Here is a 21663-nt window from a genome sequence, read left to right as displayed (position 1 = left end):
GTGGTGCTCTTGTCCTCATGCCCCCCATTTCTAGTGCTCTCTACCAGGGCTCCAAGTCAAACTCTCATCTACATTCTTAGGTCTCAGCCAGTTCTTAACATCTCGGTGCTTCATTTTCCTCATTTGTAAGATGCAGATTAAAAACAGCCCCACCTCACAGGGTGGCTCCAAAGACTAAATGAGTCAACACATGTAAAGTGCTTGGAAGTGTCTGGCACACAGTCAATGCTCAATATCAATGATCAGTTTTCTATGTAAAGAATCACTTGGGGCTCTTATTAAAAATACAAATTCCCAAGCTCTTCCTCTGGAGATTTTGATTTAGAAAGTCTTGGGAGAGATCTAGGGATCTATATTTGTAATAATTACTCCAGGTCATCTTATGATCAGATAAGTTTGAGAAATACTGGCTTACTCAACTACCACTCCTGGGAGGCCAGCTGAAATTCACACCCTCTGAAAAAGTCACTCCCCATTTCCTCACATGGAATGATCTTTCCCTCACTGGGCATCCATGGCCTTATGTCCACAGCCTTGTCTCTGCACTTTCTACGGCCTTATGTCCACGGCCTTGTCTCTGCACTTTCTACGGCCTTATGTCCACGGCCTTGTCTCTGCACTTTCCATGGCCTTATGTCCACGGCCTTGTCTCTACACTTTCCATGGCCTTATGTCCATGGCTTCGTCTCTGCACTTTCTGTGTCAAGTTGGCTTTGCCTTGAAGTTCTGAACACATCACAGGTGGCGGGCTCATCTCTAGACCCTTATTTGCCTCCAACTATATTTGGCACAGACAAGGTGCTCCAAAATGTTTACGTTTAAATTTTAAATATTCTGAAAAAGCAAGCAACCATTGTTTTCAATGCCCTTGCGAACATCTGAGGCAATGAGTGGTGGGAATCTGAGCCATGGAGATAATTCCTGATGCATTTCTGGAGGAAACCTATTCAATATAAATTCAAACAGGTTCAATCCTATTCAGACATAACATATTTTGAAAACTGTTCCTATGGTTCAACTTTCTAAGATGGAAGGGGCTAAACAGGCAGGATTAATGGTTCTGTGGGTTTCTTTTCAAATTACTCAACGCTATGGGTGGAAAATATTGGTTTGATAGACAGAAATTGCCACCCACAGAAATGGGATGCCAAGGGCCAAGATTAGGCTTAATAAATTAATGGTGAGTGAGCGAATGACTAAATAAATAAGTGATCCCTAACCTAAGGAATCAGATTCATCCCCCAAACCCTAGAAAGCAAGAAGGAATGGTGCTATCAGGGGACTCGAGACCCTCTGCTCCTTGTCCCATGGCAGCCAGCTGGAACGTTCTTTGATAAATTTTGCTAATAGTAGCACAAACATGAGATTAGCCATGGATGACACAGCTTAAACTTCACATTGTCTTCAAAGCTCAGGGTCCCACCACCACCTGGAATGTCCCAAGCACTTCCAAAAGGACAAGCCCAAGTAGGTCAGGGGTCTGAAAGAACCACTGTGTCAGACCAACTGCTATATGGTGGGGGCTCATCCAGTAATCAGAAGTCAGAAAGGCTGAAGACACATTCATTACTATTTCCCACTAGATCTGAGGCAACTTAACTTAAGGCTGGGACCCTGGAATACATTTCCATTCTTCTATCCCCAGGCATCATCCTTCTTTTAATCTCAGTTTCTCCATCCAACAAGGGTAGCACATTGCACTGGTGAAAATCATCCTTTCCCTTCTCAGTGGTCAAGTCTTAGAGTGTTTAAGCTGGAAGGGATGTATAGATGGAGTATGAACCTGTTTCCTTCTTCTTTGGTTAACTGAATTCTTACCAAGTTCCTACTCTTGGCGACCTGGCCAAGGTCCCAAGTGCAGGCAAATCTTCTGGTGTCTGGGCATGGAAGACCTGCTCCTGTCCACGGGGGAGGCATGGGGTAGAGGGATGAAAGCCAGACCAGCTGAAGTTTTCTTACATTTTCTCTTTGCTTTTTCCATCCAGCTTGCCAACTTCCAATTCCAAGCTAAGTATGGTATTCTGCCCACTGGTGCTGCTGCCCAGCCTTCCCCAGGCCCTGTGACTCCTGCACCCTCTTAAGAACCTGCTCAAGGTTTAACTTCTAAAGATAGGACATTTCTCCACATGTCCTCACATGCCCACACTGCCTAGACTAAGCAACCTGTTCTAGAATAAATGTGAAAAGATGCAGCCCACGGGGCTATTGTGAGGGTATAAAGAATGAGGCCACAGACATGGGCTATGTATTTCCTGAAAATGGGCAGGAACGTTTGAATTTGGGGCTGCATGTAGATTTTAAGATATGAATGGAAATTCTTCACCACATCTTTTATGGTTCCACGAAATAGTAGAATTTTATAACCAAAAGGGGTGTCTTGAGATTGACTGTTCCAATCCAAGTACTTCTTTGTGCTGGTAGGATTTGACAATTGTAAAATCATGACTCAACAGTAGCAGAAACTGAGGCCAGGCTTCCTGAATACTAGGGAGGATTTGTTCCACAACACCTTGTTGGAAGTTAAATGCTCAAAAAGTACCTTTAAATGGAAAAAAACCAGGATACAAAAAAAGTCAATGTATCATACTACTAACAATAACTCCCCATTATAGAGTACTGTGCCCTATATGCATTATTGCATTGAATCCCACAGCGTTCATGAAGGTGGGCATCGTATCTACATTTATGGATAATAAAACTAAGCATTGGTACAACAGAATAACTTACTCAAGGTCAAATAACAAGTTAGAAGTAGAGCTGGGATTTGAAGTAAGGTTCATCTGACTCAAGCCTACACTCGTAACTACTATTGCCTTTCCTAAGGAACACATACCGAAAGGAAATACTTGTGTGCCAGAATGTTAATGGCATGAGGGGAGAGAAAAGACTAGTACTCCACTCATATCTACAGCTTGGGGATGTCTTACTGGCTTCAACTTTCCTGGGAAAGAATTCCAAGATGCTGATAGAGCCCCCACCAAAGGACAGAGACCCCCAAAGTTGAGGATGAGCATTTCAAGGATGTGGAAAGCAATTTCACAATATCTCTAAAGATTTCAAATGTGCATACCCTTTAATCCAGCCCTCCCTCGCTTCTGGGAGTTTATCCTACAGATATTCACAGGCATGAGTGAAAAGATGTGGGTACAAGGTTACAAACAATGCTTGTTTGTAAAAGCAAAAGGCTGGAAATCGCCCAATCCCAATCTCTTATCAAAAGAAGGCTGCTTAAATAAATTGTGATTTTCTACACAACGAAACCCCACAGAGCTGTGAGAATGAGGAAGCTCACTTGGTGGTGAGATGGGACTAACTCTCATACCAATTCGCTGAAAAACCAAAGTAGGCTGGGTGCGGTGGCTTACGCCTGTAATCCCAGCACTTTGGGAGGCTGAGGCAGATGGATCGCTTGAGCCCAGGAGTTCGAGACCAGCCTGGCAACATGGTGAAACCCCATCTGTACAAAAATACAAAAATTAGTCGGGCAAGGTGGTGTGAGCCTGTGGTGAGGTGGGAGGATCGCTTGAACCTGGGAGGTGGAGGTTGTAATAAGCTGAGATGGCACCACTGCAGTCCAGCCTCGGCGACAGAGTGAGACCTGTCTCAAACAACAACAACAACAAACAAACCAAACCACACTAAAAAAGCAAGGTATATGATAGTGAGTATAAGAAGTTACTTTTTGTGTTAAAAGGCAAGAAAATAAGAATATGTGTGTGTGTGTGTTTATACACTTATGTTTTCATAAAGAAACTTTGGAAGGATACAGATACAAGCCAATAAAACTGTCCGTTCGTGTTGGTGATGGTGGTGGTGTTTAGGAAAGGGTAAACAGGAATAATGGTGGAAATTAGACTTTTCACTGTGTATTTCCTACTATTTTTTGAGGTGATTGTAGCATATATTCTAAAAATTCAGATAAAAAAGGAAACTGTTAAGAATGCAGATGCTGTGGGGGATGCCTGGCTTGCTGACGCCAGTGTGCATGATTGTATGTGTGTGTGTGCGTGCGTGTGTGTGTACACATGCACCAGCAGCTCAGAGGTGAGGGAGGTGGAGGATTCAGGTGCAGAAGAAACAATGGATTCTGGGAAAGCCTTGGCTGGAGGTCATTTGATCCATCTCCCTGCCTTTGTACAACCCCACAGGGAAAGCACCACTCTTTAATGAGTGAGAAGTCAAAACAGTACCAACAAGAGTAGACCGGGGACATGCGGAGACACAGGAGGGGACTGAGGACCAGAGCGAGGCTTCCATCCTGGATTTTGAGCCCCAAGCCGGGGTGCCGCTTATCTTTCATGGGGAAGTCAGGAAGCCGCCCTGTCCCTCCCCTTTGATTCTAAACCAACTTCAGGTGAGAATGACCCTGAATGAAACCAAGAAGCCTAGGGGTAGCTTTGCCCCTTTCATGGGGAGATGAGGGCGAGAAAGGTGCCAGGGTCCTCAAAGATCTGCTGGTTTGTTTTGGAAATAAGCACAGGGCTGCAGCTGGGCTGGTGCTCAGAGGCTCAGCGCCAGCACTGTGCACAGACCTTCGGTTCTGTTTGGTCAGGCCTGGCTGTATGGCTGGTGAGCAGCTTACATATCACACTCCTGTCTGCAGTGCTTTCCATCTCGGGGCAGAGGTAGCTGGGGTAGCGCAGTAGGGGAGACACATTTGGGGGTTCCCTGCGGTGCCCAGGCTGCTGGCAGTGAGCCACTCACATTTCCAGGACCATGACGATGTTGGCCTTTTCTTCAAAGGCATCCACACACTGGACGAGCTTGGGGTGGTGGAGGCAGTTCATGATGCTGATCTCCTGCCGGATATTCTCTTTCTCTTTTGCTGAATATGCCTTGAAGAATTTCCCTGCCCAGATTTTTCGAGTTTTCTTTTCTACAAGTCGAAAGACCTGTCCAAATTTCCCACTGCAAATGAAAGGAGGAAGACAGAAAAGCCACATTTAGCCCAGCTTTCCACTCACTTGGGGTTGGCAAATTATGACCCATGGGATAGATCTGGCCCATCTCCTTTTATAAGTAAGGTGTTATTGGAGCACAGCCCTGCCTGGCTGTTTGCATGTTGTCTATGGCAGCTTTTGCGCTACAGTGGCAGAGCTAAGTAGTTGTGACAAAGACATATCTCCCATAAAATCTAAGACATAGGCCTTTATGAAAGGCCCAGACTCCTGCTCTAGAGCAATGAGGCATATTTGTTTTTTCTTATCTTTAAACATTTTTTTTGTAGAAATGGGGTCTCACTATGTTGCCCAGGCTGGTCTTAAACTCCTGGCCTCAAGCAATCCTCCCACCTCAGCCTCCCAAAGTGCTGAGATTACAAGCGTGAGCCACCACACCTAGCCTTTGAAGCACACTTCTAATGTTGACAAACCCACTGTCAACCTTGGCTGACGGCATCTCTTCTCCTCCCTGTGGTGGAACCCATGAAGATGGGTGGAGACGGCCCTTCCCAAATGCAGAGAATTACTGAGCAGTTGCCTTCTTTCCTTCCACTCCCTACCACTGATCCCCTGGTGATGGCCCAGGCAGGGTCCTGCTTCCCACTGCTGAGAGAGGGGAGAGTGGGGCTCCTCTGTGATGGCACCGACTCCTTTCTGATACTGATACCCGGTTTGCATCACTCCTTCATTTCCCAGAAACCGCTGGAAATACAAATGGAGTCCCATTCCTTTCTCTCCCACCTCTTCTATTCCTCCAGGGACAGGGCTAGGGGCAGATGAACAGCTTGGCTCAGGATTGGGGTCTGAGCGCACTCTATCCTCCACGCCCCAGGGAGAAGCCAGAGTAAGCAGTGTGACCAAGTTCATGAGGGAGCTAGATGACTGCTGCGCATTTAATGGAGCACTAACGCAGGCATTGCTTTACAGTGAGCACCGATCAGCCTCCACTGACTTCTGTGGATCAAATGGAAGGGATACCAAAGATAACTGATCCAGTCCTCTCATTTTATTTTATTTTTAAAATTATTTTATTATTTTTTTTAAGTTCTGGGGTACATGTGTAGGATGTGTATGTTTGTTACATAGGTAAACGTGTGCCATGGTGGTTTGCTGCACCTAACACCCCACCACCTAGGTATTAGGCTGAACACGCATTAGCTCTTCTCCCTAATGTTCTGCTCCCCCCACCCCCCGCCCTCCCCTGACAGGCCCCAGTGAGTGTTGTTCCCCTCCCTGTGTCTCACTTTAGTCCTGGGCTCTGAACAGAGGCATGGAAAAGGAAGGACTTGCCCACAGCCTTTGCAGAGCTGGGACAGTGCAGGACCGCATGGGCAACTCTGCAGAGAGTCCTGGGTGAGTGATGCTTTCATGGGTCCTGCAGGACTCTCAGTCTGGGGAGGAGGCAGGGCCCAGGGAGCAACAGGAAGCTGAGGCACTGAATCTAACTGTGAGACCCACACCACCCCTCACCCTGGGAGCCCAGAGGCAACTTCCCATTCCACTTACGATCCTAATCTCTCTTCGATGTCGTAGACGTCAGATACTTTTTGTTCAGTATTGATTGTCACCGTCCGATAATCAACCTCAGGCTCCTTCTCATCTGTGGGGCACGGGTCAGGGTTGGTGTGAGCCTCAGATGCCCCCACTCAGCTCCCTCCACCCCAAGAGACTGACCTAAGGACAGGGGCTGCACTCACCATCGTCTGAAACCTCCACTTCATCCTTTGGCTCTGGGAGGGCACAAGGAAGGACGGAGAAGACACAGGTGATTAGTACTGAAGGCTCACTGAGAATAAGATGTGCTGGGGGCCTTGCCAGGCCTCAGCATCCCTAGGCAGAAGACTACCAGGCCCAGAGCTCTGGGCATCCCCTGGGGCTGGTCAGTCCACACAGCAAATAGGGCCTGATGCAGAATGGCAGGTGCCAGCCTCCTCCCTCCACTCAGCTCCACTTCTCCACCAGGTCTCCCCTCCGTCCCATCCTCTCTAGCCTCATGGTCCCCAGATATAGCCTTCTCCACTTTCATCCAACCCTTCCTGACTTTCAGAACCTATACACAACTGTGACAGTCTCTTTCTCCCCTGGCTCAGAAGTCAGCAACTGCTAATTGCTTCTAGTGTCAAATCCATGTAGCCATTTGTTGAACATTGTTGATGGCATCCCAGCACTGGACCAAGCATCTTGAATATCAGTTATTGTGGGCATTCAAAACATATTACACAGAAGGCATGGTCTCTCCTTTCTTATAGCTTATAATTTAGTTCAAGAGGCAAAAACATATATACTTGAAGTAACAATTTACAAAGTGTATCATAATCACGCACATTTTTTATTTTTATTTATTTTTTTATTTTTTTTGAGACGGAGTCTCGCTCTGCCGTCCAGGCTGGAGTGCAATGGCGCGATCTCGGCTCACTGCAAGCTCCGCCTCCCGGGTTTACACCATTCTCCTGCCTCAGCCTCCTGAGTAGCTGGGACTACAGGCGCCCGCCACGTCTCCCGGCTAGTTGGTTCAAAGTAAATACACAACAGAGGAGGGTGACACAAAATGGGGCAATTGTAAGTGACAGCAATTATTCTTGGAAGAAATGCCTTTGAGTTGTGTCTTAGAGGAAATTATGGAATACAACAAGGGGGTGAGTAACGTCACACAAATGAAACCAACAGGTATTTGTGAGGCAGGCGGGGAGGGACACAGTCACGCCAGCTGCTCCCATGGCTGTGTCAGGAGGGAAGAGGGGTCTGGGGAACAGGAGGGGGTCCCCGGAACAGGGGGGCGTCCAGCAGAGCACACCCACTTCAGAGCTCCAGGCCTTCCTTTGCCTTGATACAGGTTTGTTTGTTGACAATTGAGCCACCTGACCTTGGCTGACTGCCTTTCCCTTCCTGGGCCTTGGTTTCCCCATCTGTAAGAGGAAGGGTTGCACCTGATGTCTCTGGCCCTGGCTAGCTCTGGATACCATGCTTCGTCTTGTGCTGTGTGCTCCTCAGCCATCGTCTGGGCTGTGTCTCGGCTGACAGCTGGACAACGAATGGGAGGTTTCCCAAGGAAGCAAAACAAAGACAGGAGAGAAAGCATAGAGGGAGGAAAAGGATTTTTAAAGTGTGAGTGTGTGTGTGTGAGAGAGATAGTGTGTAAGGGTGGGCATATGAGTGTGAGTGTGGGTGTGCCTGTGTGAGTGTGTGAGTGTGAATGGGAGTGTGTGTTTAGAGTTCTTAAGATGCCGCTGACAAAGCTTAGTTTTTTTAAAAAAATGAAACTAAACATGAATGGGGTTGGGAAGTATGTTATAATCACAGAAAGGAAATTGCCATGGAAAAATAAAAAAGGATGAGATAGACAGGGATATGCAGATAGAGTCTAGCTGAAGGATCAGAGGTGGGTTTCACAGTTACTGTCAGGATGTGGGTGTGGGCCTAACTGATCAACATTCCTAAATCTGCATGCTGGAGAGTGAAGAGTGGCATTGTCCGATTCACAGGTGGAAAGGATGACCTGAGAGCAATGCAACTAGAAGCCAGGAACGGAGTTAGTATTCAGGAGAATCTGATCATTCTACCTTCTAGGGTGGTAAGCCCTAAAGTACATAGTTAAAACCCAAGACAGAAAGAGCAGCTCCTCAATCTACTGCTTGGGCTGTCAGATGCTGTCACAGGGCAAAGTGTGCATGGGCCCCAAACAGGGGTTAGTACTGGGTAGCTGTTGAGAGCGCCCTGGGTGCTTGCCCCGGAGCTCTGGCTGCTGGCAGTCAGAAAGCCACGGTGGAGCTGGAGGTGGCATGCAAGGCCACTGAAGGGAAGGGCTACATCTTAAGACAATCAGAAAAGTGAGGCCTCTGAGGTTGGGAAAGAAGTCTACAGTGGACACAACTTTAAAGAGAATCACACAATTGCCAAGGGTGAGATGAGGGTTTCGGACTTTTCATCAACTCATGACAACTGCACCTTGGGAGAACCATTTGGTGTTCTACCTCACATAGGAGGAAGGCTGGAGGGATGTGGAACTCACACATGCGAGGTACCACTAGAATAATAAGTATGTTCAATAGACATTTAGGTTAGTTCAGTGATGGTATTACAAACAGGGTTTTAACAGAAGCACAAATATTGGAGTCAATGAGTGAGGGGACACCAGGTGGACCAGTCACTGGACTAGGTCTTCGACACGGAATCATCCTATTTACTGTCAGGGAGGCCCCTGTCTTGACCTGTGGTGCTGCTGCCTGATATAGTGGTTCACCCGTTGAGGCATCCTTTATTTCTTATTCCTGTGCCACATTTTCCTGGCGTGGCATGGAGACCAGTGTATTCCGAGCAGCAGAGTGAGAGGGAAAGGAGAGGGCAGCTTTCCTGGCCCGGTGTCAGGAGGAGCAGTCTTGCCAATGGCCCAGCAGGAGGGGCCTTTCCCTGCGTGCCTTGAAGGGAGTATCCAGTCCTAGAGCTGGCCCCTGCCTGTCACTGTGAGTCCAGGTAGACAGTCACAGTGCTAGCCTCTGGCCTCACTCATGAGTCCACATCCACGCCTCACCTTCGCCTCTCACCCCAGCGGTCTGTGGCAGGTCTGATTCTCCTGCTAATGCTCTGGGGGAAGGACCTAGATCATTCTCAAGGAATTCCAGCCCCTCTTTCTAGTGCACTGTGTTCCTTTATGCTGCAGGAAACTCGGAACAAGACTCCGGACTAAGCCAGGAGCAATGGCAAGTGCCTGTAGTCCCAGCTATTCGGGAGGCTGAGGCGGGAGGAATGCTTGAGCCTAGGAGTTCAAGTCCAGCCTGTGCAATAGCGTGAGACCTGATCTCTTAAAAAAAGATAAAGATTCCAGGCTGCTACATCCCCTTCTGCTTTTCACTTCTTGTCCTGTCTCTCTTCTATTTGAGGGGCAAAATGACCACAAGGGGAGGATGAGAGAGAAGTAGAGGAAAGACCACAGTTCAACTAGTGGAGCTCTTGGTGCATAAAGCGTTGTTGAGAAAGGTGAACTCGTTTCCGTCTTTCCACGAGGGAAGGGGCTAAAATTGTAGCAGAAGGGTCTTCCACTGAACTTAAAAAAGAAAAAAAATCTGTTCCGAATGAGCTATGAGATCCATGAGCTAAGTGGAAGGCTATTTAGAGGATAGTCCTGAGATATTTCTGCAAACAGATGAGAGTCTCGTTACCCTGGAGTGTTTGGGAGAGGGTCAGCTGAGTGCTCAGGACCCTCACACGGCACAAGTCCAGTCAGTCCCCCGGGCAGAGAATTGTCCCTTCCCGCAGCCAAGGACTGTTGCACACCCAGAGAACACTAGAGGGCACCCAAGCCCTGGAGACGGCCTCTGAGGCCAGGGCGTAGCTGCAGCTTGGGATAGGAGCGGTACAGACTTTATATATTGAACTATCCTGGGGGTTGCAAGGAGGCCCCAGTTCTGCAAGAAGCATCAGTCACAGTAGTTGTTTTGCTAACAATTATACAGACTAGAACAAATTGGGGTTAGGAGCAGGGATGGAGTGGATTTGAGTGACAGCAGGATTCGAGGGGGAGTACAGTTGAAGACCTGGCTGGGCTGGGAGGGGGCGGGGCCGTGGTAAGGTGCTGGCTCTGTGCACTTGGGTTTGGGAGTGCAGTGTCAATTCAGGGACCCTAGTCTTAGGAGTGGCTCCAGCACAGAGAAGCCACTGGAGCTCCATGGGGAACCCATGCTTTGTCCCCCACTGTATCCCCAGTGCCTATGGCAGTGCCTAGAACACAGGAGGGGCACAGAACACATGGTGAATGAATGTGAGGTGAGGGCTAGGGTACAAACAGGGATGCAAATGAGGCAAGAGGACGAAGTAGAAGAGCGAGAGGCAGGAGTGGCGGTGGCTGTGGTGGTAGTGGTGAAGGTCAGAGCCAACATTAGCTGGGCTTCGTGGAGTGTGGGTTAATCAGCACTGCCTTTTCAATATGATTACAGGTGTGAGCCACCACGCCCGGCCTCTTATCCTAAATTTACAATGTCCTTTTCCTGTTCTTCACACAAAACTTCTTGAAATAATATTCCGTGCTTCTGGCCTCTCTTTCTTCCATTTATTCCTTAACCAGGGCAACCGTCTTTTCACTCAGTGGAAACTCTACAGACTGATCACAAATATCACTATCAACCAAAGGACTAGATCCGAAGACCCTCTGAGTCCTCATCTCCTTCATCTTTATTTAGCATTGGATGCAGTTTATGAAGCCCTCTTTGCAACTTCTCCCTCCCCTGTTTCTTTGAGACTCCAGCCTCCTCTTGGTTCTCTCCCCTCTCAGTCCTTTCTCCTGGTACTGCAAGCTCCTTCCTCATGGTATTGGTATTGACTTTCTCTACCACACTCTCTGTAACCTTATCAATGCCCATGGTTTCAATTATTAATTAAATAGTAAAGACTTCCAAGCCTGCAGCACTAGCTTAAACCTTTCTCCTGGGCTCTAGACCCAATGTCTGAGGACACCTTCCCTTGGCTATCCCTCAGATGCCTCAACTCAGCAGGGCTGAAACCACAGCTCCCCTCTCCTCCCAGACTCCCTGTTATGTAACCTCCAAGTCACTCAAGTCAGGAACGTGGAAGGCAGCCTGACCTCTTCCCTCAGTCTAACCAAAGGAACACAAGCTTCAGGACAGACAGCTCTGAGTTCAAGCATCAGCTCGCCAATGACAAGCTCTGTGACTTTGGGCAAGTAGCTTCTCCCCTCTAAATCTCATTTCCCCTATCTGTAAAATGAGGGTAATAACAGTATCTGCTGCATTGGGCTATTGAGATTGGATGAAATGATGCATATAAAGTGATTAACACATTGTAAGCTTAGAGTAAGTGCTCAATACATGTTAGCCATGGTGAATTTTAACAATAAACCTCTAGCTGGCTCTTGAATTTGTGTTCAGTTACCCCAGCCAGGAACTGTAAGTCATCTTAGAATCTTTCAGTTCTCTTCCTCAACTCTCTATGCAAAAAGTCCTCAAGTATGGTCAATTCTACCTCCCGAGGCTTGAAGTTCATGCCCTTTTCATCCCTCTCCTGGACTGTCATCCCAGAGGCCCATCTGGTATGGCTGACTGCAGTCTCATCTCCTCTGACCCACCCGCCACTCCAGTGCTTCTCAAACGTTCGTGTGCCTCTGAATCCCCTAAGGAGTGGATCATTTTCAGTCAAGGCCCAGAAGGGCCTGGGGGATCTGCTTGCTAAGAAGCTTCCAGGATGCTAAGACTGCTGGTCCACAACTGCACTGTGAACAGCAAAGCCCTGCTCTTTCCCTAGTTCTCCAAAAACCAGATCTAATCTTCCTGATCCCCTGCCTGAGAATTTTTGATGAACTTCACAACTTCACCTAAAATGCCCTTTTAGCCTTACTTCCTCCTGTTCTATCTCACACAACATATGCCTTGGCCACACACGAGCATCTGAAAATGCCACACACTGCCATTGCTTTGTAACCTTTGCTCATGCTGTTTCCTCTTGTAGAGTGCCTTTCCTTATATTTCGTGCCTTTTAGAATCCTATCCCACTTTCCAAGACTTAGATTAAGTGTTACCTTCTCCAGAAAGCCTTCCTTGGTCTCCAGGGAAAAATGCTCCATGCATTCTGCTATGTCCCCTTGGCTCTTTGTTTACCCAGCTATAATACCATGCATCCCTTCTCATTATAGTTAGCCATACACACCTCTGTTCCCCTAGATCTTAAGCTCCATGTCTTATCTTTGTGTCCTAAGAATCCGACACCAAGTAGACACTCAACTATGGATACAAGAGGAGGAGAGAAGGGGTGGAAGGTGGAAGAGGAATGTGAGGCCTACTTGAACTCCTGGTGTGCCGCTGAGTTACACACCATCGCCCGCTGGTGGCAGCATGCCACAACTGCTGGTTCAATGTTTTTTGAAATGTCCAAAGTATTAATACTTTTGAAGAATGGCTCAACATCACTGTCTTGGAAACCAAGACCCCAAAAGACCCTGCCAGTCATCATTAATGTTTCCTCAGTTCCTCTTCACCCCTTTCAGTACAGTCTTTACATACACAAGGTCAGTCATACATATTTATTTCAAGCCACTGATGAAGTGAAGGCAGCCTACCTTCAGGTTTCTCTCCTACCGTTGTGAGTTCAGACTCCTGGCTTGGCTCACTGGTTCCATACACGTTGATTGCACGTACACGGAACTTATACTCATGGTCAGGCAGCAGGTCCTGAACGTTGAAAGAGGTGCTGCGGCATGTGGCTAGTTCCTTCCACGTCTTGTTGGCTGAGTCCCAGATCTCGATGCTGTAGGACTGCACGGCACTGCCCCCATCGTACGAGGAGCCGTACCAGGACAGGGTCAGTGAGGAGCTCCGAATGTCAGAGGCACAAGGTGTGCCAGCTGGGGGGTCTGGCTTATCTGGGGATAGAGAAGCACAACATCACCCACACTTTCCAGAACTGCAGGCAAAGGAAGTTTTTGAATTACCTGTGTCACTGGGGAAAGGCAGCCTAGAGAACTCACTCTGAAGTCCCTGGTCCTGCGTCTCTTTCCCTCCTCCGCATATCACAGTTAGAGCTACGTACAAATCCACCTGTACCGAAAGCCCCATGTATAACTATTTGCTCCAAAAAAGGTGCCCCTCCTTTTTATTGCTAGTTTTCCAGTCTACATGCAAGTCATGATTTCCTGTACTTTGCTCAAGTCATAAACATATTTGTCAGAGTAAACAGATCTAGGAGACTGCCAAGAAGGCGTGGACTATTTCCCACCGAAAACATGTTTTGAGAGAGAGACAGTTCAGCTTGAGTGTGTGTGTCTGTCCTTCAGGCCCTTGGCCAATGACCTGTGACATAACTAGGGGTCTGCCTCCACTTTCTCTGGGTCTTGAGAAATGCCTGCCCCAGCAAGGCGCGGTATAGCACAATGTTTCTGTTCTGAAGTCAGACAGATTCAGGTTTGAACACGGATCTGTCCCCACACGGTAGCTGTTAATTGCCCTGTGCCTCAGTTTCCCCATCTGTAAAATGTGAATAACAGCACTTGCATCACAGGTGGTTGTGAGAAATTCTTAGAAGAGTGGCTGGCTTGACTAGTCATTACTGTCAAGATTATTGTAGGAGTTTATTTCTAACTTTATATACTTAAAAATTACTCCTACCCTACCTCTTTTATTCTCAGAGGGCTGTTGAGATATAAATAATTTCAAAAGCAAACCACAATAGCAAATCACAGCCATCCCTGACTAATGGACAGAAAATGAGCTGAGGATACAAATAAGAAGTGGCCCTTTTGGCTGGCTGCCTTCTCATTCAGATGACCTGGCCTCAGAACTAGCAGTGCTGCCAACTTCAAGTCAAATCATGGTAGCCAATACTTTAATGAGGCTCTTGAGTTTTGCTGATTTTATTAGTTGCTTATCTGAGCAAAACTCTCCTATTTTTCAGATTTAGTTTTTGCAGATGGTTGGTTAGCTACAGATATCTGTGTTCATTAACCCTTCATCTCCCCCAATGCTTTTTGAGTTCATGAAGCCTCACAAACTAGCAACTGAAACCATGCTTTTAAGCTATGTCAGTCCCAGCAAATTTGAAACTGGTTTGTTTGTCTGACTTTCTCATTCAGAGAATGGTGCCAATATGTTCCTACCTCTTAGGGTTTTTGCAAGCGTCAAGTCAGCAAACATAAAGTACTTGACCGCTACTCTCCCACCCCCAGCAAGGCAGGAAGGCCAAAGGCAATTTCTGCAAATGACCCTGTGTATATGGAGAAGAAAAATCTGCATGTGTATACATGTATATACATATATACTCATACTCATATTCATTCTTGTCCCCTCTCCCAGCCCTGCTGATCCACATTCCAGCTCAGAATGTGCTGCCTAGAAACTGTCTATCCCCAGTAACCAAAGCCCTGGGAATGATTCTGGGATTGTGACAGAGCCACTTCCCAGTGCTGCCAGTCATGCCAGAGGCCTCCTGTGAAAGTGAACCACTTTCGCTGGCTGTTTAATATGTTCTCTTAGAAAAACTGTTTGTTCTGAGAGATATATTGGCCTTTTTTGAAACATTTCTGGTTTTGGCTAAGATGTTTATTACTCTAAACTCTCTTAAAGACAAGTGGTTCAAGTCCTCTCAAGACCCAGCTAAGGAAGTAAAAAAGCCTAAAGAGGGATGGAAGACAGACCCACTACTCCTCCCAGAGAAGGCTGCTTGGAAACCATGTGATTGGCCACGGCTGGAGTCGTGTGGGTTTATAAATGAATGCACTCTGCCAACTGATCTTCCTTTTGCTTTGGTCAAGAAAAGAAAACTGAGAAATGGGTGTTGCAGAAGAGTACCCTACCCTGTTAACAGATGTCTCTTGGCTGAAAATGAGAACCTATACATAACACATGTGATATATAAGACTTGTCACACAAGAGAAGATGCAAAATTCGGGTAGAGGGACTTTAATTCCAAGTGAAACTCCAACACTTTTAAGAAATTTGCTACCAAATTAAGGAGTTCAAAAAAGACCCAAGTCAGAAGTCCTACGAGATTGGAGGCCTCCCACCCCTCCACCTGCCTTTAGGGCTGTGGGCTGCACTTAATGCTTTCTGTTCTTTCTAAGCTATGAGCCCCATGCAGTGGCTGAACTAGTGAGGGATGAAAACCCTCAGAAAAGAACAGATGTCCTTAGAACAGGGTGCTCCTGTGAGCCTGTCCTCTACAGCGACACACTCAGACTGGGAGGGAGACCCTGGGCATCTCTGGGCGAGGGAGACTCCACATTTCCTCTGAATTCTCCCAGGGCTCCCTGGAGGCTTGATTAACAGACTAGGAAACTCAGCTGAGTCTAAGACAAGAGTCTCCAATGGCACCAGCTCCAGGATTTTCTCCTCAGCAAATGTTCTAATTCCCAGGAAAACGGAGGATCCCGTCCTACAGCTTCCCACTAGAGTAACTGCCCTCGAGGTCTCTTGGTACTCGCTTATTTGAAGATGACCAGTGGCTGTGCCTAGCCCCACCTGGATGTCCCTTCCCTGGGACTTCAGCAGCTGCTGGAAGGACCCCCAAGGTTCATCTACCTGGATAATCCTAGCCCTTGAGAAATGGGTCCTCAGCAGCTAAGGCATTTTTCTTACCAAGAAAACCCAGTAGTCAGTGGCAGAGCCAAAAGGAGATTCCAAAAAGCCTCCGGACCCTCACTCCAGGGCTCAGGACCTTCCAGGCTATCAGGCAGAATGAGCTCAAGAAGGCATCTCGCTTAAGCCTGAGCTGAGCATTAAGATGGGAAATCATGCAAGTTCCAAACTCAGCATTTGGGGATTATTGGGTATTTGGGGTTCTCTCTACTTTGTTTTTCTCCTTTAAAGATGTGAAAAGAGACCTGCTTTTCTCGCGCTGGGTGAGTGACCTTAAGGAATCCATCTGGGTGTGCTGCTCACTGCCCCCTCCCTCACTCCCTGCAGGCCAAGACCAGGGGCGCATGCACAGGAAGAGGCTCTGAGCATCGCAAATTCCTGGGCTGCCTTTTAAAATATAACAATAATAAGTCTCCGAAATAGCTAAACATCACTCATTTAAGCTAACAGAGGGGAAGGCTAGTTTTTTTATCGTTTGAAAAATGGGAGTCAGAGATGATCTGAAAAGAAAGTGTTCCTTTAAAGAATATACAATAAGAGAAGTTTGCTGCTAACAAGGAGGAGTTGTATTAAACTGGCCTTATTTAGCTGGTCTGTAAAGGCATGAAGACTGTCTGGAGCAGGCCAAGTGATTCCTGTTTTACCTCATGTACGTTTTACATCTGCTTAATAAACCCTGATCAGAGAATACAGAGATGCCCCTGGAGATGCACAGGTAAATCTGAGCTTCATCTAGGTTTACTTTGAACTAATTCTAAGTGCATGGGCTCTGAATGAATGTGGCTTTGCTGTGTCCATCAATGTGAGTCCTATTTTATTGAGCAATTCTATTCTTAGCTCTTTGAGGGGGAGGCAGACAGAAAGCCTCGGTTCTCCTCCATTCCATTCCCCTCCCAGGACGGCACTTAACATGCTGCTCCTGCCAGCTGGCGGACAGCCACGCCAATGGCCCTGTCAGCACTGGCCGCAGAGAATAAGAAACTAAACCATAAAAGGCCAGAACTGCAGCCCGCGCAGTGGTGATCGGAGGAGGGGAGTGCGTGGCACCGCGCAGGAGCTGGGCATCGTGGGGGCTGGGGGAGGGACGGCTGAGTACAGAAAAGCAGTTCAAAGAAGCTGACCCCAAAGTTGCTTAAGGAGGAGCAGATAAGAGAGAACATCAAAGAAAAGTCTGAACTGATGCTTGCTGATAGGACAGGAGTATAGGGCCAAATCAGTGCTTCAGAACAGATCTAAATGTACCAGCAAACTGGATCACTAGCACCAAGCCTCCACAGGTTCCTGACTGCTTGGGAGGAAATTATTCAAATAAGCACCTGGAGTCACCAAAAAGAGACAGAGTGAGAAAAGCGTTGTTCTTCTCCTTTAGAGATGAAAAACCCATTCCCTGACCCCTTTGTACACCAGTCTTCCCCAGTCTGAAACTTCTAACCGAAAGAAACAAAAGAATGGGGGTCAGAGGAAGGAAGACAAAGGGAAAAGAGGGGACACGGGACAGGATGACAGACACTGAGAAATGGCTGAAACAGAACACAGGGTAAAGAAACAAGGCCAGGGAGAGAAACAGAGCAAGAGAGAAGGTAAAGAGGAATATGGACAACTGGGGGTGGGGAGTGGATGCTCAGTCCTCTGTGAATTCCCTCTCTCGGGTCCCCCGAGACAATCTTCCAGGGGGCTTCACAGTACTTCCTGTCTGGGGAGTTGGGCCAGGGCGTGGAACCTGTGGTCTGTTCTGGTAGCTGGCATGGGCGCAGCTCACTGGCCACCTCATTTGTCTTCCCAGCTCTGTATTACTTTGACCTTTATCCTTATATCTTCCTTATTCACCTGGTTGGACAGGACTTCTTCTTCCCCAACTTCTTAGGGGCTGGAGGGAAGTGCTGCAGGGCTTCCTAAGGCTCAGCATGAGAAAAACGGAGGTACAGACATCAACAACTCCATGGCATGTGGACAGCTCCCCAAAAGGCTTGCATGTCCCTCTCAAGATGAATTTTATAGCCAGAGTGTTCCTTTCCCTTTTGGGACATTCTGTACCTACTTCACACTCCCATGAGTGGCACTGGAGGACAAGTGTTTGAAAGTTTAGAGCTAGTTCCCACTTAACCCCTGACGCACTATGTTACTTTGTTCAGATTAGTCCTCAGTTTCTCCTGCGTAAGGCTGGGAAACATCAGCCCTGTCCATCCTAGTCCTAAGGTGAGGGTACGAAATGAAGATGGGGAGAAAAACTGCTTGAGAACTAAGTCAGGGAATCACAGAATGTCAGAGAACAAAGCCAAGGAATCACACGCCACCAGAGAACAGAGGTGAGGAACCATAGAATGTCAGAGAACAGAGTCGAGGAATCAGAATGTCAGAGAACAGAATTGGGAAATCATAGAATGTCAGAGCTATAAGAGACCTGAAGAGTCAACGTCTCCAACTTCTAACTTCATGTCTAGATACCTCCATAAGAGAGATTCCAGGGGAAGACTTCTAACCACCGTAGCCACACAAGCCCCGTTACCAACAGATCCTTTTGTTCTGTGTGCCCACGTGTGTGTGCACCAGGAACACACAGGAAAGGCTAGTTTGCAGGAAGTTAAGGTTGGGATCAGCACACACAGCTGAGAGTTTTGCACACTGCATAAAAGGGACCTAGTGGGGGCATCTGGGCCAACCTGTCCTCCCCAAGGCCAGGTCATGAGCTCTGGGGTGAGGCTGGGGGTGTTGTACCCTTTTCACTCTGCCCAGCAAGACCCCTTTTTCTAATTTTCACAAATATACCCTGTAAGGTTGAAAGCCAAGGACAAATGGAAAACCCGCTCGGGTCTCGTGCACATATCAATAAATACCAGGTCAAAGGCTTTCACACGCACAACATATGAAGGCCCACAATGCATGAGGCATAAAGTCTACTCTCTATCTGTCTGCTCCTCTGCCTGCTCATTATTCCGCCGTCCCAAGCACCTGCCACAGGGGGAACAACTGTAGCAGAACATGACAACTGTGGGAGACTGGGTAGAAAACTCTCTTGATGCTCCAGGACAAAGCTGACCAGGGTACGAAGACAGTGGTAAGGAAGGAGAGGAAAAGTGAACTTGAGAATCAGTCTGGAGATAGACCCCACTCAACTGTGGGATGAAGGAGGTGATAAGGAAAAGCAAGTGGAGTCAGGGTTGGGGGGTCATGGTGACCTCAGAACAGTCCCTGCAGACTAATGGGGTGTGGGGGTGAGACCACAGGAAGCTGGAGGGTGCTGGGAGGTGAAGAAGCAGAAATGCAGTAGAGACTCACTCTTGTCAGAGAGAGAACGTAGGGTGGCGAGAGTGAGAGAGAACATTACAGGAGATATTCATGCCTGTGCATCTGGCTAAGATGGCGACACTTACGGGCTACTGGGAGGAGCCAGGAAAGAGGAAGAGGTTGAAGAGAGAAGTAGGGATGGTGGAGTCCCCAAGGGCCTGGGGTCTAGAGCACAGGAGAAGGGAGCAGCCTTCGGTGGGCCCAAGGTGGGCCATCCCCAGAGCCTAGAGGGTGGAGTCAGGATGGGGACAGATAGAGACACCTGTGGTGTGGGGGCCAAGAAGGTGATCAAGTTTATGCCTCATGTCTCGCATTTCTCAAAGAAGCTAGATGTCAAGGTCTGAGGGCGGGGAACTCCAGGAACAGCTATCACAGAGAGGTGTTAATAGAGACAGGGAAAAGGATTTCTGCCTAGCCTTGGCCTCTCTGCTGAGCCTGGAGGTCAGCAGGCTCTAGCAGGGAGTCTGTAGGTTGCCATGATCTTCTTTCTGTGGTGCCTCATAAATCAGGCACAGGAGTGGTGAGAGAGAACAGGTGACAAAGTCCTGAGGCCCACGTATCTTGCCTGGGGGCTCCCTGCCTCCCCCTTGCCCCAAGCTCCATGCTACCCAGCCACCAGACTCACCCACGACAGTGAGGTTGACCTGGGCCTGCCTGCTGCCCAGCTTGTTCTCCACCAGCAGTGTGTAGCAGCCGCAGTGCTCCTGGCGTGCGGCCAGGATGGTGAGCTTGCTGCCATTCTCGCTGTTCTCCACCTTCATGTGCTCGCTCTCCTGGATCTAAGGGTGGAGGATGGAGCAGGTGCTCGAGCCTTGGGCCCTTGGGCTAGGAAAGGAAGGGGGCTCCTCCCCATTCCCTACTTCCTGAAGGATGCAGTTGGACAAGCTGTGGGGGGCTCGGTCTAGTCTGGACTCTGCACTTCCCCCTGAGGCCCCTTCTCTCCTGCATCCAGAGCCCAGCTTCCCTGAGGGTGCCAGGTCTGTGGTGGGCAAAGAGGGTGCGGAGCAGGGGCAGGATGGATGAACGAGCTGAGCACTCACTGCTCCCAGAAGTATCCTGGTCTCCCTCTACCTCTCTGGAATGGGATGATAGGAGAACTCATCTCAGCAGTCATTCACAAGGTCCACTCCAGCGGGTTCTAACCTCTTCTGTGCTGTCCAGTGCTGTAGCCACTAGTCACATGTGGCTATTTAAATTTTAACTAGTTAAGTGGAAACAACCCAGATGTCCATCAACTAATGAACAAATAAAATATGGTCTGTCCTGACAATGGAATATTTATTATTAATTCATTGAAAGGAATGAAGTACTGATTCATGCTACAACATGAATGAGCCCTGAAAAGAGTATGTTAAGTAAAAAAAAAAAAAAAAGAGAAAGCTACATGAGAGGATGACATACTATATGATTCCATTGATATGAAACGTCCAGAGTATGCAAATTCTTAAATACTGAGAGTAGATTAGTGGCTGTCAGGGCCTGGGGAAAGGGGAGGAATGTCTGCTAATGGGTCTGGGGTTTCTTACTGGGATGATGAAAGTATTCTAGAATTAGATAATGGCGATGCTTGCACGACCTTGTGAATCTACTGAAAACCACTGAATTGTACACTTTAAAAGGGTGAATTTTATGGTATATGAATTATATCTTAACAAAGCTGCTATAACAATTGTTAACTAATTAAAATTAAATATTCAGTTCCTCAGTTGCCCTGGCCACATTTCAAGTGCTCAAGAGCCACATATATATGGCTGGTGGCTGCCATATTGGATAGCACAGAGATAATACTTTCTTCATGGCAGAAAGTTCTGAGGGACAGAGCTGGGACTTGGCTAACCGTCTCCGAAAAGTGATGAGATTCCATCTTATTTCAGACAACAGTAGTCCAGATGTCACTCAGGGCAAACATACTCTGGGATTCATGCTCTGCAAAGGCGAGCTTCTTATCTCCATCTTTTGAGACCAGCCTTACTTTCCTCCCTGTTAGTACTAAGTGTTCATCTCTGGGCCTAGGAGAATTTGAGTGGTTTTAAAACAGAGCAACAGAGGGCTCAGAATAAGTCTTCACAACTTCCCGCTCCTGTGCCAACCCACCATTCCAGGGTCTCTGCTGATCATGCGTACAGACACGCACTACCACCGTAGGATTGGTGGAGCTGCTGGGCTCCCCAAGTCCTTTCAAAGCTGGTTGTCCAGAAATTCAAACGTTTTTCCATAGGAACCATTATGATAAATTGTAGCTAGATTTCCGGGTCAGTCAGACATGATTCCATTTATCATACAATTCTTCTATCCAAATACTCACATTTGCTTTTATCCCTTCAGCATGTGACAAGTTTAAGCAGTTATGACAGACAGGAATCAGC

The 21663-nt window shown here is 47.7% G+C and overlaps 1 protein-coding gene across 11 annotated transcripts in view; it reads right to left on the bottom strand.

Annotated features, from left to right (window-relative positions):
• MYLK (myosin light chain kinase) overlaps positions 1 to 21663 on the bottom strand; it is a 220904-nt gene that overhangs the window by 30904 nt on the left and 168337 nt on the right. For 9 of the 11 annotated variants that reach the window (XM_001113525.5, XM_077993789.1, XM_015130014.3 and 6 more), the window contains exons 21-25: positions 19923 to 20076; positions 13003 to 13305; positions 6638 to 6670; positions 6447 to 6540; positions 4705 to 4908 (exon numbers count right to left, since the gene is read on the bottom strand). In XM_001113525.5, coding sequence (XP_001113525.3) covers positions 4705 to 4908; positions 6447 to 6540; positions 6638 to 6670; positions 13003 to 13305; positions 19923 to 20076 — 788 coding nt within the window. Of the gene's footprint in view, positions 1 to 4704; positions 4909 to 6446; positions 6541 to 6637; positions 6671 to 13002; positions 13306 to 13410; positions 13595 to 19922; positions 20077 to 21663 lie in introns of those variants that run through there. The other 2 variants (XM_015130019.3, XM_077993790.1) reach the window with 2 other exon arrangements.

The sequence above is a fragment of the Macaca mulatta genome, chromosome 2, assembly GCF_049350105.2.
Source record: "Macaca mulatta isolate MMU2019108-1 chromosome 2, T2T-MMU8v2.0, whole genome shotgun sequence".
In the NCBI taxonomy this organism is placed as follows: Eukaryota; Metazoa; Chordata; class Mammalia; order Primates; family Cercopithecidae; genus Macaca; species Macaca mulatta.
The sequence above is the reverse complement of the archived record's forward strand: the minus strand, read 5'-3'. Positions and strand labels throughout refer to the sequence as shown.